Source organism: Myotis myotis, unplaced genomic scaffold, assembly GCF_014108235.1.
Source record: "Myotis myotis isolate mMyoMyo1 unplaced genomic scaffold, mMyoMyo1.p scaffold_m19_p_16, whole genome shotgun sequence".
In the NCBI taxonomy this organism is placed as follows: Eukaryota; Metazoa; Chordata; class Mammalia; order Chiroptera; family Vespertilionidae; genus Myotis; species Myotis myotis.
The window spans coordinates 52060674-52075375 of record NW_023416320.1 but is presented as its reverse complement, the minus strand read 5'-3'; the positions used below and the strand labels follow the sequence as shown (position 1 = coordinate 52075375).

The following is a 14702-nucleotide window of genomic DNA, read 5'->3' as shown; positions in this document are numbered from 1 at the left end:
ATGTGTCAGAGTGTTTGCATTGCAGTTTGGTGGGATATCACATTCAAGGTGACTCCCCTGCTGCCCCCCACACACCCCCGTCAGCGCCTGTTTCTTTCCTGGGATGTTTGTCACCTTAAGGGAGACCACGGGGTTCACTCTGGCAAGCAGAGTCTGTGCCCTTGTCACGGGTATTCACAGGATTTATCAAAATGGTATTTGGGGGCAGCTAGCATTTGGTTGCACAATAACTTCATGTTGGCCTAGAAATGGCTGTGGCCGCCAGAGCCCCCCAGTGGCCGTGAGCACACTGAGAGGATCAGGCACTAGCCCTGCACTCACCGACGGGGCCTCTCACCCACTTTAAAAACGTGTGAGGAAGCCTGCCTGCTCCGGAATGAAAAGTGTGGTTTTTTTTGTTTTTTTTTTATCTTTAATTTCTTTATTGGTTAAGGTATTACAAGTGTGTCCTCATCCCCCCCATGAACCCCCAACCTCCCCCCCTCCCACTCATGCTCTCATCCCCCTGTTGTCCATGTCCATTGGTTTGGCGTATATGCACGCATACAAGTCCTTTGGTTGATCTCTTCCCCTTACCCCCGCCCTCCCTGAAAAGTGTTTTAAATGTTGCAGTCCCGTAAAATCCCGGAGACCAATTTACCACAGAGACGGTTCCTGTCAGAATGCCCTTTGACCATATTGGTGGGGTTTTACATATTTCAATAAACAATGCCCACTGATAGCTCCGTGCCACAGTGTGTGGGTGTCAGTACTGGCGAAGTTAAGGTGGAATATTCTCAGCCTGACCAACCCTCACTAAGGCTTCTTTGCGTGAAGTTTCTGTTGGTGCCAGATCAGGCCTGCCCGAGCTTCATGCTTGCATGTCAGCATCTGCCTGATGAGCTAGTCTAGCCCGTAAGCGTGCCTGTGCGGTGTCCGCCCAGGCAGCTTCTGTTGAAGGCGCAGAGCTGGGAGGACGACGAAGTCCGCGGGAACCTGCTGGACAATGGGCAGGTCAGCACGTGCAGAGGCTGCCGACTGGGCTCCTGAGCCCCCGCCTCACTGCAGCGACGCAGGGGTGGCCCTGGCACAGGTGGCCCTGGGCCGGGCCCACAGGCTCCCTAGCCCGATGCCAGGCCAGACAGACGTGCAGGTCGGAACCCACAGAACAGCCCTGCTGCGTCAGGCGGCAGCTCTGCCTGAGGGAGCTGCATGTGAGGGTGTGGGGGTTCTCAGTGGGAACAGGGCGGGGACGGTGATCCTGGCACGGGCCACTGCACTACGCAGAGGGAGGCTGGGCTGTGGGCCTGCGTGGCCTGGGGAAGCGGAGGGCCAGAGACCCAGCTAAGGAGGCCTGTGTCCAAGTCCTTCTACAGGGTGTTCCATGGCCGAACAGGAGGAGGACGGTCTGTGCCTGGGGAGTGCAGTCAGGAGGAGGAGGCCGGCGCAGCGGAGGGGAGAGGCACCTGGGGGGTGGGCGGCAGCAGAGGCTGCGCTGTGGTTCCTGGATGGGGGGGCAGAGCAGGGCAGTGGGACCTGCAAGGCCTTCCGGCCCAGGCATTGGGGGTGCTCTGATTTGGGCTGAGATTAGGCATCAGAGCAGTTGGTGCAAGTTTGGGGAAGGAACAACACTCGTGTGTTTACTACATGTAAAACAACACACGGCAGGTGCCTCGATGGAGACGAGTCAGCCGTGTCGGAAGCCTTGTTTATCAGGCATGTCTGGCTGACGGCGTGTGAACTCAGCGAGGGCTTCTGGCCTTGCTTCTCTCAGCGTGTTATAAATGCTCAGAAATATTGTAGGATGAATGGATCAGGGTGAGTAAATAAGTGAATAAACACTTGGAACATAAGACAAAATTATATGCAAAAGCCAATGAAATCTCTAAGGAGTTAACAGAGGTTCCGATTAACCCCGGGACCTGTGTGGCGAGGCCTGCTCTGGGGAGCGGGCTGCTCGGAGGAGCTCCCTCGCGTGTGCGCAGCCTAAATGGAAGCGAGGGCAACACAATGAAATCGCTTTCAGTTACCAACTTCGCCTTTTAATTTTGTGGATTATTAATGTAATTTTAGAGAATATATTTTCATTGAACATACATTTGATTCTGATAACAACTAATTCCATTTTGTCAAATTTTATCCACTACTCATTTCAAAATTATTTCTCCACTTAGAGCATTTCCTTAAATATTTTCCTTAGCTAAATATGTGACCACATGCATTCTGCATTAAGTACATTTGTGCATCTTTAATAACTTGGTATTATTTATTATTTCAGTAAATAGGTAAGGATAAGTACTTGCCTGAGGAGTATTATAATTTTGTTGATGTGATTAACAAAACACCCATATATTAAAACCGCTTCCCTCATCCTCAGCCCACCAGTAATGCCTGGTGTTGGCGTCTGGGTTCAGATCGCGGTCTTGCATGTGTAATGAAGAGGAATGGCTCTTCAGGTTCCTCATCACTGGATGTGGTTTTATGCCAGGGGTCCCACCAGGGGGGCCTGCAGAGCCCGCCTGGTGCGTCAGGCCAGGGGACCCTCAGAGTCCTGGGATGCCGGGGTGACTGTAGGATCGGGCCCAGCCTCTGCTCAGTCAGCTCAGCCAGTTTTGAGGCCGACAGCCTGCGGAATGAGTGCTTTCAGGACATCTCCTTGGATCTGGAGACTTGGATAAATACACGGGTGGTTCTCTGAAGCAGCTGTCACCTCGATGGGGCCGTCAGGTCAGCTATGCCACGGCCCCGTTCCTGCCGGGCCCAGCAGGTCAGCCATGCCACGGCCATGTTCCTGCCGGGCCCAGGGCAGGGGACCGCCCACTGCCTGGAAAAGCAAGTCGTGGTTTCACTGCTGCAGGCAGCGTGTTTCTGTTTGTAAAAGCTGATTTATCCACGTCACATGCAAACCATGTCATTTATTCCCACAAACGGACATCGCTGACAGTCTTCTCCACAGGAGCTTCGTCCCTTTCAAGAGTATAGACACTGTTAAGTTTTTGGTGAAATACAGCAAAAGTGGATTCTTTTTATTTTGCTTTATTTTTCCCATCACGTTGATCCTCTCTGTGCCCTCTTCCACCGCCAGGCACCCCACTCGCAGCCCCACGCTGCTGTCCACACCCGGAGCCCTCTTTCTCTTTGATTCTTTCCTGATCTCCGCTTTCCGCAGCCGGTAGGACCATAGAGTCTGCCCCAGCTTTGTAATCGTTACATTAAATGGGGTCATGAGCAGGAGAGCCCTTTATGAGTCACTACAGAAAACGTCCCAGCAGCAGGAAAACCATTCTGTTTGGAGAAGAAGCAAGACCACGTAGAAAACAGCAGTAGTCAGCGCGTCTCCAGGATTGCAGACGCCTGCACCTGTGAAATGTTCAAAGTTTATAACCAAAAGCAGCATTTCATTTTCTTAATATAAACACGTAAACCTTACTTCTGTGGTGCTAACCTCATATTCAGGAGAAAACATTACTTAAGCATGGAATGTGGTTATCGGATGGCTCTTGCTTCGGAATTAGGATAATGAAAGTGAAAAGAAGAAAAGGTGGGAAGGCAAATGCTATTCAGCAAGTTCTCTGTGTGCAAGGCACACCCTCTTAGCTGCTGGAATTTAAGGCCACGTCACAGATTTTAACATTGTTGAATGTTAGAGCTGGAGGAGACCTTCCTGAGAATTTCTTTTCAAAGTCTCATTTTCAGACAGTCTACCACTGGCTCAGAATAAATTAGAGAGAGAAAAATATCTAAAAGCTCTGTGATGTAAGCTAGTGAATCTTGATCATTCAGGAAAAATAATGTGCTTTCTATTTAGATTCAAACCGCAAGAAAGTGGGCGGGTTTCTGCTTTGGTTTCCGGTCTCCTCATCCCACCGTAGACGGCTTCCCGCTGGTGTCCTTTGAGGTTAGCGATGAGGCTGCTCACTAACGGAGGCCTGCTTCTTGCAGCTGGATGAAGAGGCCCCGGTGTGGGGTGCCTGACCAGACCAGAGGCGGCTCCAGGTTCAGCGTCCGCCGGAAGCGATACGCGCTCACGGGCCAGAAGTGGCAGCACAAGCACATCACCTACAGGTAGGAGCACCGGGCCACGTTCCGTCTCCACGTGTCACTGCTGCTCAGTTAGATGTCTCTTGACACCTACACACGCTGACTACAGGGTGACCTGTTGTGGTACAATGTTCACGCAAGGAACGGAAAGCCAGGTTAGAGAAAGAGAGCGGCTTGCCCTTTGGGGGCCCCCGTGGCACTGCAGTGAACTGCACCTCCCAGCGCCCCGAAGGCACACCTGTGTTCTGAGGGGCCATCGCCGCCTACCCGGACACATGGCGTTCTTCCACTAGAGTTCACAATCTAAAAGACCCTAAGTGACCGCACAGGTAATTGCCACTTAAACACAATGTCTTTGAATAGCTGAGGACTTTCAATGTCCGTGTGACAGTAAAGCCTGGTCACATGCAGTGCCTTTGCAGGAAGCCGCCTGGAGAGTGCTGTGAGGAGGGTGCTGGGTGCTGTGGGCCCTCCTGTGACAGTCTAGCAGGTGTGCAGTGGGTCCTCGTTGTTTCAGCGTGCAGCTCCTAATGACATGCGCTCTTCATGTACTTGCTGGCCAGCTTTACGTCTCCTCTGGTGAGGGGTCTGTCGGGTCTTCTGACAGATGAAGTGTCAGTGAGGCTGACCACGATGAGTGAGCTGACTGAGGGGTCCGTTCCCCGTGCCCACCTCTGTTTCCCGTCTGCAGGGCTGCCAGCTACTGAGGCAGGGCCGGTCCAGGCTCCAACTGAGACAGTGCAGTCGTCTAGCTATGTTCCTGCAATTCTGCCCGCTTTTGCCTCATGTGCTTGGTTGTTCTGTGGCTTGGCACATAAACATTACATTCTGCTATGTCTTCGTGAAAATCTGACACCTTTATCATTACACAACAAGCTCTTTCTCCCTGGTGATGTTCCTTGCTCTGCAGCCAGCTCTGTCTGCAATTAATGTAGTTGCTACAGTTTTATTCTGATCAGTATAGTGTGGTGTGTGCTCATCCCTGTACTTTTAATCTTACAATGTCTGTATAGTTAAGGTTGGTCTCCCATTGGCAGCACGTCATTGCTGTTAGCTTCTTAATCCCCTCTCTCTCTTTTCCTTGGTGTGTAGTGACCATTCATTTTCAAGCGATTATTGATATAGTTGAATTAGTATCTGCTGTATTTATAACTCTCTGCTGCCTATTGCTGTTGTTCTTTGTGGTGTTCTTTTGTCTTCCCTTTTTCTGCCTTCTATGCTTTTAATGAACATTTTATACATTTCCATTTTCTGTTACATATCAATGATGCTCTTTAAAATTATTTTAGTGTTGTCCTAGCCATGTGGCTCAGTTGGTTGGATCATCGTCCTGTACACCACAAGGCTGCTACCTGTCCCTTTCCCCCCTGGGAACTCAGTGCTAGGCACATGTGGCTCCTGTTGTCATTGAAATCATCCTCATCATGTACTCACCGGCCTCCTCAGCCCTCACCATCATGTCTGTCATTGTCTAATTGTGTTGTTCTTTTTATTGTTTCTCATCACTACAATAGAGAAGTTCTGAAGAAGCCTGCTTCCAGCTCTGTCTCTTGTCCAGAGAAGTGACACTGGACTGCAGGTTAAGTACACGATCGGGTCATCGCGGGGATAGCATGTTCACAGGCAGTGCGGCAGGAAGCAGGGCCCCCACGGTCTGCATGCTTTCAGAGAGTGTGTCGCAAGAACACTTGCCTAAGCATGGGGACTTCTGCGGCCCATAGTGTGGGAAGGAATGACAGACCACTAGGAAAACAAACTTGGAGAAAAGTCGGAGTTTCAGCATGAACCATGTGCCTCCTCAGCCCTCACACAGGAGACCCCGGGGTAAGCCGGTGTCGGAGGCCCCCTTCTAAATGGAGTTTATGACATCACACAGAATGGGGCCTAAAGCAAAAGAATAAGTAAATGAGATAAACTCACAAGGAAATGCTGCACCCCTCTCTCCCTGAGGGCACGAGCCTTTCACGACACCATCCGTTGGCTCAGGTGGACAGTACGGCGACTTTCTTGGCACTAATTCTCTCTCACAGCCCGTGTCTGACCATTAGTGCATCTTGGCAGTTGTGTCCACACAGTCTGTCCACATCCAAGCATTTCCCAGTGTCCTCACTGGTCCCGGCCCAAAGCCCCCATGGTGTCCCTGCTCCACTCTTACTGCCCGTGAATCTGCTGTTTCCCCGTGGTGACCGCAGCTGTTGGTTTAACCTGTAGTCAGTGTCACTCCTCTGCTCACCAGCTCCACGCTCCAGGTGTTCCCCTCTCATCTGGAGCAAAAGCCAGGCCCATAGCCCTGCCTTGTCTTCATGCTGCCCCTTCTGGCCCCTGGCCCGACACCGCCCCCTGCTGGCCAGGCTGCGTGTTGCTGTTCCTTGAACTGGCCCAGGCCCAACTGTCCCCACCTTGGTCTTCGCTTGTCATCTCTCCTACTCTTTTCCATGTGGTTTCCTTCCTCATTTTCTTGATCTATAAGAATATGTACCATCTGGACATTGTTACAATAGGGTTAAAATATAGTCTGCGTATAATTTTCCCACTGGGAAATATATCTCAACTCTTTTTCCATGTTGCCAAGTGCCTTAAAAACAAAACTAATTTTAAGTTCTGTATATATTACGACACTCAATGGAGATGCCATCATTGAACTATCACTCCATTATCATAAATCATTTAGATCCCACTTCTTTTATTATTGCATTGCAATAAATATTAACTTGGATATTCTATCCTCCTTCATATATTAAGATAGTTCCTTAGTGAGATTTCATGGATTCGTGGCTGTAAGATTGTTGGTTGAAGGAGTCTGAGATTTATTTATGCTTCTTGTGGAAGTTACTCATTGCTTTCCACAAAAATGATACAAACTTATACTACAACAATATAAAATATGTGTACGTATATTTATTTCATTCATGCTCTATTTAGAAAAATATAAAAAGAACTGAGAAAAGAGAAATATCTGATTAATGCAAAACAAATTGAGAAAATTTTATAATTTTTATCTTTGTTATTAGCATCAAGACAAATAAACTAATTAAATAATGCCCAAGTTACTTCTTTAAATTTATATAATTGCTAAATATTTGTATTAAAAAGCTTTTCACTCAGATTGCCTATTTTAGCTAGAACAAATTACGTATATAATAAGAAAACAATAGAACATCAGAAACAGTAATTAATTGGCCTTTTCTTTTAAAACTGAGAAATAACGGTGTCTGCAGAACTGGTGGCCATAGGTGCGCAGAGGCCTGGCTAGGACGGCGGGCGACCACAGCGCTGACCCTGGAAGTCATAGCTCCCAGGAAGATGCTGGGCTTTTCTTTCAGTACCTTCTGACCCTCGGCAGTGCCTCCCCCATTCCCGGCGCGTCCTGGCGGCCCTGCCGCCCCACACTCCGCAGGGACTCCCACTCCAGCGGGGGTGGAGGATGCTGGGCCGCGGAGAACCAGACGGCCCATATAGTGAGCTCTAGCTACGGAAGCATAGATTTTAATTCATTTCTCCTATTCATTATTTTACTCACTGAATAGATCAAAATCTGTAAGCCAGACTATTTGGAACGAAGCCATGCGCCTTATTCTTTTCTCTAAATTTCAGTATAAAGAACGTAACTCCGAAAGTGGGGGACCCTGAGACACGCAGAGCTATCCGCCGTGCCTTCGACGTGTGGCAGAACGTGACTCCCCTGACATTCGAAGAAGTGCCCTACAGTGAGTTAGAAAACGGCAAGCGAGACGTGGATATAACCATCATTTTTGCATCTGGTTTCCATGGAGACAGCTCTCCCTTCGATGGAGAGGGAGGGTTTTTGGCACATGCCTACTTCCCGGGACCAGGAATCGGGGGAGACACTCATTTTGACTCCGACGAGCCGTGGACACTGGGAAATCCGAATCACGACGGTAAGCACGTGGTTCTTTCCGTAGCAAACATCTGTCTTATGTTTGGTTCTGGACGCCCAGTAATTCTCAGGCTTACGGTGCTGACTCTACATTTGTTTTTAAAATTATGAAACAACACATGAGGGTTTTCATAACCTCTGCAATAAGAATTTGTATGGGCCTCTAGGTTATGGTGGTCTTTCGTGTGGTCTTTCGATGGAAGATGAGAGGCCTGGTTTTGTGCCGTGTCACTTAGTACTGAAGTCTGGGTGCGTGTTACGCAGCCTCGCTTCCCACACTCCGTTCCAGTGTTTCCACTCGACACTGAACCCTGATTGACATTTGTTGTGTGGCTCCTTCCTGCTACTTTCTTTTCAATCTTCACCTTTCTACTCTGTGAATCTTGCCCCTTTCTTCTCTTACCCATTTCCTTTTGTCTCCCAATTTAATACAACTACAAAAGTTATTATTTTGTATTATATCCTTCTTTATTTTTATGAAAAACCACTTTCTCGCCAATGTGTTTTGACACATCTATTGGTTTTCTAATCTTATAATTAGTCGGATATGCAAAAATAATGTGAAACTAAAGTCCTCAGTGCAAAAGGAGCGGTTACTTGAAATAAGAAGCATGGTTTCTTCCCAGACAACAATCCATCTTCTGTTTTATGTTTAAAAAACAGTCACGGAATTTGAAGATCCTGGGATTACAAGGTTCCAAAGCAGCCTCTCTCCAGCCCCTGCAAACAAGAATGACATATTTTCTTTCTCCCCACATAGGAGAGTGCTGCTGAACATACAAGCGTGCGTTGTTTTCATAACAACTCACCAGCTCATAGCACTCTTCCTTTCTCTCTGATGAGGGAAGCCCAGCCATCACATCAAGTGTTGTGAGTTCATGAGGTTTCATTAGCTGGATACTGCCCATGAGTTTTTAGAACATGCAGCAGTCAAACACTGTATAGGACTACAGGATGGGTTAGGTCGAGTTAAACTTAAAATAACATCAGATTCCAAAGAAAGAAAATGCAATAACTATTCATGTTTTACCCCCAAAATATCTAGTATTACACAAAATTGTTTTGAATTATTGTCAGTAGGAGTATTGGCTATAATATTAAATGATGGTTTCGTTGTTAAGAACTGGTTGGAGACTAGACGCAGATGGTGGGAAACTCCACGGCGGAATGAAAAGCAGGAACTTCGGGCTCAGACTGCCCTGTGTTTGATCCCGATCCCTGGCGCCGGCCCAGGAGCCTGCCTGGGCGCTGGCGCGTGCTCTTCGGCCGGTGCGACCTCTTTCTGAGCAGCTAGCAATGCAGCCCCCAACGGGAGCCGGCCTGATGCATTAGTCGTGTAAAATAAACTGGGCTTACTTTATTTTTATCAAAACCCCACAGGCATGCTAATGAACTGGTTCAGATGTCTTCAATTGTTAAAATTATTTTAAAGAATGGAAGGAATGTTTGCATCTAACTGTCTGAGGAAAACAGCAGTTCCATCAGAATTTTGCGGAGACAGTCAAAACTGCATGCGCCTCCCGGGGAGAGACTTTCTTCAGAAATTCTGAACAGAGAAAATTGTGTTTCATTCCAATAAAGAAGCTGTTATTGGTGGAAGTGGTGCTCTTGGGGTGCCGCTGGGATAACATTTCCAGAGACCCCACCGGAGGACCAGATGTGGGTGAAAGCTTTATTTTTGTGGAATTACATCCCTGGGCTTCCAAAGTCCCGTTTCTCTTCATCCAGTCCCGGGGGAAGCGTAGCTGGGGCTTCGGTCCCACCAGTGTCCAGGTTCCCTTCCAGGTTGAGCTGGATCCCGTCAGCATCTGGCTAGTCAGTCATTGGTCCACTGTGTGGGGGCCACATGGCCCCAGGCCACACGGGAGAGTGCAGGAGGGCCCTCCCCCAGCAGCAAGAGTCCCAAGGGCCTCAAAAGCATTCATAGATCCTCCCTTCCCCCCAACTGGTGGGCGGAGTATGACGCTGCAGCCCAGAAAGACCTGAGTGACTAACCAGGTACCTTATATGGACTATACTTTGGACCACCAATCCACACCTGCCAAATACCCTAAGCCTTGTCCTATATGGACCATGCATTAAGCCACCAATCAGCGTGCGCCGAGTACACTAAGCCCCACCCCTTCCCATTCCGCCCCTCAGAAGGCGTGCCCACCCCTGCAGGTGCTGCTGTCCTCCCCTTGCGAGACAGCCCGGCAGGTGCTTCTCCTCCAATAAAGCCTGTAGTCCTGGTTTTAGGCCTCTGTCTGATCTTTTAAGCACGAGAGATCGAATTCCTTTGTTCAGGGGATTCCATGTCCCAGATTTCGGAGCACTTGCCGTGGCTGTGCCCAGACTGGCCAACCGCTTCTGTCCCCAGGTGTGGTGGACAGTCAGGTACCTTCCCCAGTCACCCAGCTTTACTGGGCACGAGTCCACCTTCCTTTTGTTGGACCCCGGGGAGTGTAAAGGTGTAGCTTTCTGATGCAGCTGCCCAAGTGACATGCTTCTAACATCTGGCCTTCCCTTGCTTCTTTCCTGTTATTAATGACCCCTTGGTCATAACGGTACCAGACCTAAGACAGCTACTTTACATTTATATCTCTGAAGCTGTGTTAATTGTGCTTTGTGGCCTCATAAATTTAAAATTATTTTTAAAATCTTCTCTGAAAGAGATGGTACCTATCAAATACCCATATGTCCTTCTGAAATACTGAAATAAGAAATCTGCAGAAATCCTTTAGGTGTATCCTTTCTCAGCAGTTTTCTTAGGCATCAGCCAATATTTTTGGAAAAAGGAAGTTTTAAGAAAAAAATCTATGGGGACATTTGAGATGACATAGGAAATGGGAATGTTGGCACCGAGTTGAGTGGGATCCGTGTTACCAGTGCTCATGGTATGTGCTTTGTATGACGTAAGAAGTTTTCCAAGGAATACACATGTGGGAAAGAATTCCGAAACACTAGAGAGATGTCCAGTGCAGCCACTGGGCTGTTGACTCAGATTCTACGTGGACACATTCAATTGCCTCTGAACTTATACTGTCCAAGTATAATAATTTTTGTAAATAGGCCTATTATTAAAATCCTAAACAAAGCAATTATTTAATATTTAGTGTTTTATTTGGAGAAAAATATTGTTTCACTGGTCAAATAGGAATTTTTTTCCCTGTGAGTTTAAAGGAAATGCCTTTGCAAAACAATAGTGTTTCACATTGCAGGGATTAGGAAGCAGTTAACTGACTGTTCAAGATGTAACACATGGAGATTGATGCTAATTGAAATTCCAACCTTCCCCTGACAGCAGCAGGGCAGGAGAGGTGGGTCTGGGTAGTGTGGATTGTTTATCTCAGGGCTGCCTCTGGCTCCTGTGGGAGCTGGTGAGCGTGGGGAGCATCAGTGTCTGTCTGCGCTGATCCCAACTCTGATTGCCTTTGTATCAGGAAAACGGGAGGCGCGCTTCTGACGTCTTCACTGATAAGCATCCTTCGTCTAGTCCCCGTGCTCCTGGCTTACTTCCCGGGAACATAGTTTTCTCTCCTAGTCCAGTGGTTGGCAAACTCATTAGTCAACAGAGCCAAATATCAACAGTACGATTAAAATTTCTTTTGAGAGCCATATTTTTTAAACTTAAACTGTAGAGGTAGGTACATTGTTATTAACTTAATTAGGGTCCTCCTAAGGCTTAGGAAGAGCCACACTCAAGGGGCCAAAGAGCTGCCTGTGGCTCGCGAGCCGCCGTTTGCCGGCCACGGTCCTAGTCACTTGTCTTAGAAAGCAGAGCAGAGTAATTCAGCAGAAATGCAAATGGGAGCCGCCTAAGTGCGCTCCTTTTCCACCGCATGTTGCTCAGCTAAGAAGCAATTTGAATCCCATCAGCCTCAAATGAGATAAACAGTGTCTTAAGCTGCCAGTAGCTCTTCATTCATTGTTATCCGCCTTACCATCAATTTGCTCAAACTCATGATACCTTTTGAAAACCCAACCTAAAGCCCGTTAAGATTAAGTACATTATGCAATCGTTACATTAAACATAAATAAATAAACACACACACACACTCCTACTAAAAATCCCTTTTCTAAAAGAGTTTTTTAAAAAATCTGTTATGGAGTGGCTAAGCAAAGCATGCACAGTAATTCCCAGTGGGAAATGCTACTGTGATGTGGTTTTTGAAACGTATCCATTGCCTGAATGCGAGATGGAAATTTTACCTCTGGCGAAATGTGAAGATTCCTTCTGCGAGTCGTTATCTATTGTTTCCTTGGCGACGGTATGAAGTTTAAAGGGCGCTATCCATGTAAACAGCCTTGTCACAAAGCCTCTTCCTAATCAGACAGGTGTCTGTCCCCGTCCTGGGATCTCAAATGGGTAATTCTCAGCAGAAGGCCCCCTGTGGTCATGGCATAGAACTGCGACCCAGAAGTGTCTGGAGGCAGATCTGAGTTGACTGTGTTGCAGTTCTAGTGACAGGAAGAAGGCATGCCTTTGGCTGTGTTTATTGTCAGAAAAGTCCCTGCCAATGAGTGCTCTGATGGTATCTGTTTAAACACCAGGAAAAGAGAAACATTGATCTGGATTTCCTCTGGGATGTCAAGCACGTAAATCTGCTACCTCCACGTGATCATGTGATGGTTACGTTTACTCGTAACTGGGCTGGGCTAAGGGACGCCCAGGTTCCTGGTAAATACCTCTGGCTGTGTCTGTGTGGGTGTCTGGGAGAGATTCGCATTTGAATCAGGAGACTGAAGAAAGAAGATTGACCCTGGCCAATGTGGGGCATCAGCCCGCCTGCAGGGGCCCTGCTGGAACGAGAGAGAGAGAGAGAGAGAGAGAGAGAGAGAGAGAGAGAGAGAGAGAGAGATTTTTTGTTCCACTTATTCATGCATTCATTGGTTGATTGCATAAATAACCAGGGATAGGCTGGCAACCTTTTGGTGCACAGGATGCTGTTCTAACTGGCTGAGCCACCAGCCAGGGCTGAAACTTTAAGTGGCCACAGCGTCCCTCCTCCCCAGCTGGTGAGCTGTCCGCAGGAGCAGGAACAGCCCATGCAGCCCCCGTGGACTGCAGCTGCCAGCAGTTGAGCCCGGAGAGCTGTGAGCCCTGCAGTGTGTTCTGTGGGCCTGGCCTTCAGCCCGCTCTCCACCTTTTTCATTGAAAGGTCATTTGACCAAATGCAGGAAAAAAGGAGGCAAGTCCAGAGACAATGACAGAGCCTCTCTGCTGGCTGTCCTCTCTCATTCGAAGCTGTGAAAGGAGAAAACAGTAAAATGCAAATAACATGAGAACCCAGAGGTAATGGGGCGTTCGGTATGTCCCCGGTGCTCTGGGAATTCATTTTAGGTATTTAACTCACGCATTACTCACAACAGACTTATAAAATAGGAAGTGCAATTACTTCCATTTTGCAAGGAAATTGAGGCACCAGAAGTTTGGTGACTTGCCCAGGTTTCCCTAGTTAGCACAACAACAGCAATGAAGCCATTACACAGTCCTAAAGAATCAGGGAAGTGGAATAGTACTTCCATTTTTAGGAGAAAAATGTATCGCTGAAATATTTTCTCAAGTGAACCAAGAAAACAATATTGGAAACAACTCAGAATGCCCATAAGGGTTTGCTGGGAGCAGGAAAAGAAAGCCTGTTATACTCCAAAACCACAGCCTGTCATGTGGAAGGAGAGCTGGGCAAGCGTTTCCAGGAGAGCACGGGAAGGTAAAATGACGTGAGGTTCAGGACTACGTACAGAAGGCGCGGGGATCAATCCAGCTTGTGATTATGGGTTCTCCCGAAGGAGGGGAGGGTGGAAAAATTAAAGTGACAGAGATAAGCCACCACAGAAGAGCAAAAATGCCTTGTTCTAAATTCAGACCAGTAGTCTGCAGTTCAAAAGAGTCACTGCATTCATTGCAAAATTAATTAATGCAATCAGATTCATGAATAAATATTAACACATGCCAGTTGTCATGTGCCCCTGAGTTGGCTCTGACTCCTGGGGACTCCGTGAATGGTGAATGGGTGAGCTGGCAGGTAAGACAGATAAGGATAGATAAAAATCAAGGATGACCTTTCACCTACAGCCACACAGGAAACTACCAAACAATACAGAAGCCAGAAGGCAGTGCAATATTTTGAAATGCTAAGAGAAAACAACTAGAATTACCAGACAAAACTGTTGTTCAAGGTTTAGGATAAAAAGAATAAAAAATGAGAAAACTGACCATCGTTTAACATGTATAAGAGGCTTTCTAAGATAAGTAGTACAGGATGAGAAGGAGCCTGTAAGAAGAATCTTCGATGAAAGGAAGAATTTTGATCAAAGAAATTAATGAATGTTCTATCTATCCTATATAATAAAAGCCTAATATGCTAAGTGTCTGGTCATCCAGTCATTCATTCAACCAATCAAAGTGTAATATGCTAATGATATTCTAAGGCCACTCAACCGCTCACTATGACGTGCACTGACCACCAGGGGGCAAATGCTCTGACCAGTAGGTTAGCTTGCTGCTGGGGTCCTGTCAATTGGGACTAAGCGAGATGGGGCGGACACACCCTGGAGCCCTCCCTAGCTGGCCAACCTCCCGCACCCCTCCCTGGCCCCGATTGTGCACTGGTGAGATTCCTCGGCCTGGCCTGTGCCCTCTTGCAATCCGGGACCCCTCAGGGAATGTTGGAGAGCCGGTTTCGGCCTGATCCCCCAGGCCAGGCCGAGGGACCCCACTGGTGCATGAATTTGTGCACCAGGCCTCTAGTAAGATAATAATGCATAATCTGTGCAGTTAAAAAGAGACAGAAGTTCCTTT

The 14702-nt window shown here is 47.7% G+C and overlaps 1 protein-coding gene across 4 annotated transcripts in view; it reads left to right on the top strand.

Annotated features, from left to right (window-relative positions):
* MMP16 (matrix metallopeptidase 16) overlaps positions 1-14702 on the top strand; it is a 161726-nt gene that overhangs the window by 90979 nt on the left and 56045 nt on the right. For 2 of the 4 annotated variants that reach the window (XM_036337503.1, XM_036337506.1), the window contains exons 3-4: positions 3922-4044; positions 7615-7919. In XM_036337503.1, coding sequence (XP_036193396.1) covers positions 3922-4044; positions 7615-7919 — 428 coding nt within the window. Of the gene's footprint in view, positions 1-922; positions 1133-3921; positions 4045-7614; positions 7920-14702 lie in introns of those variants that run through there. The other 2 variants (XM_036337504.1, XM_036337505.1) reach the window with 2 other exon arrangements.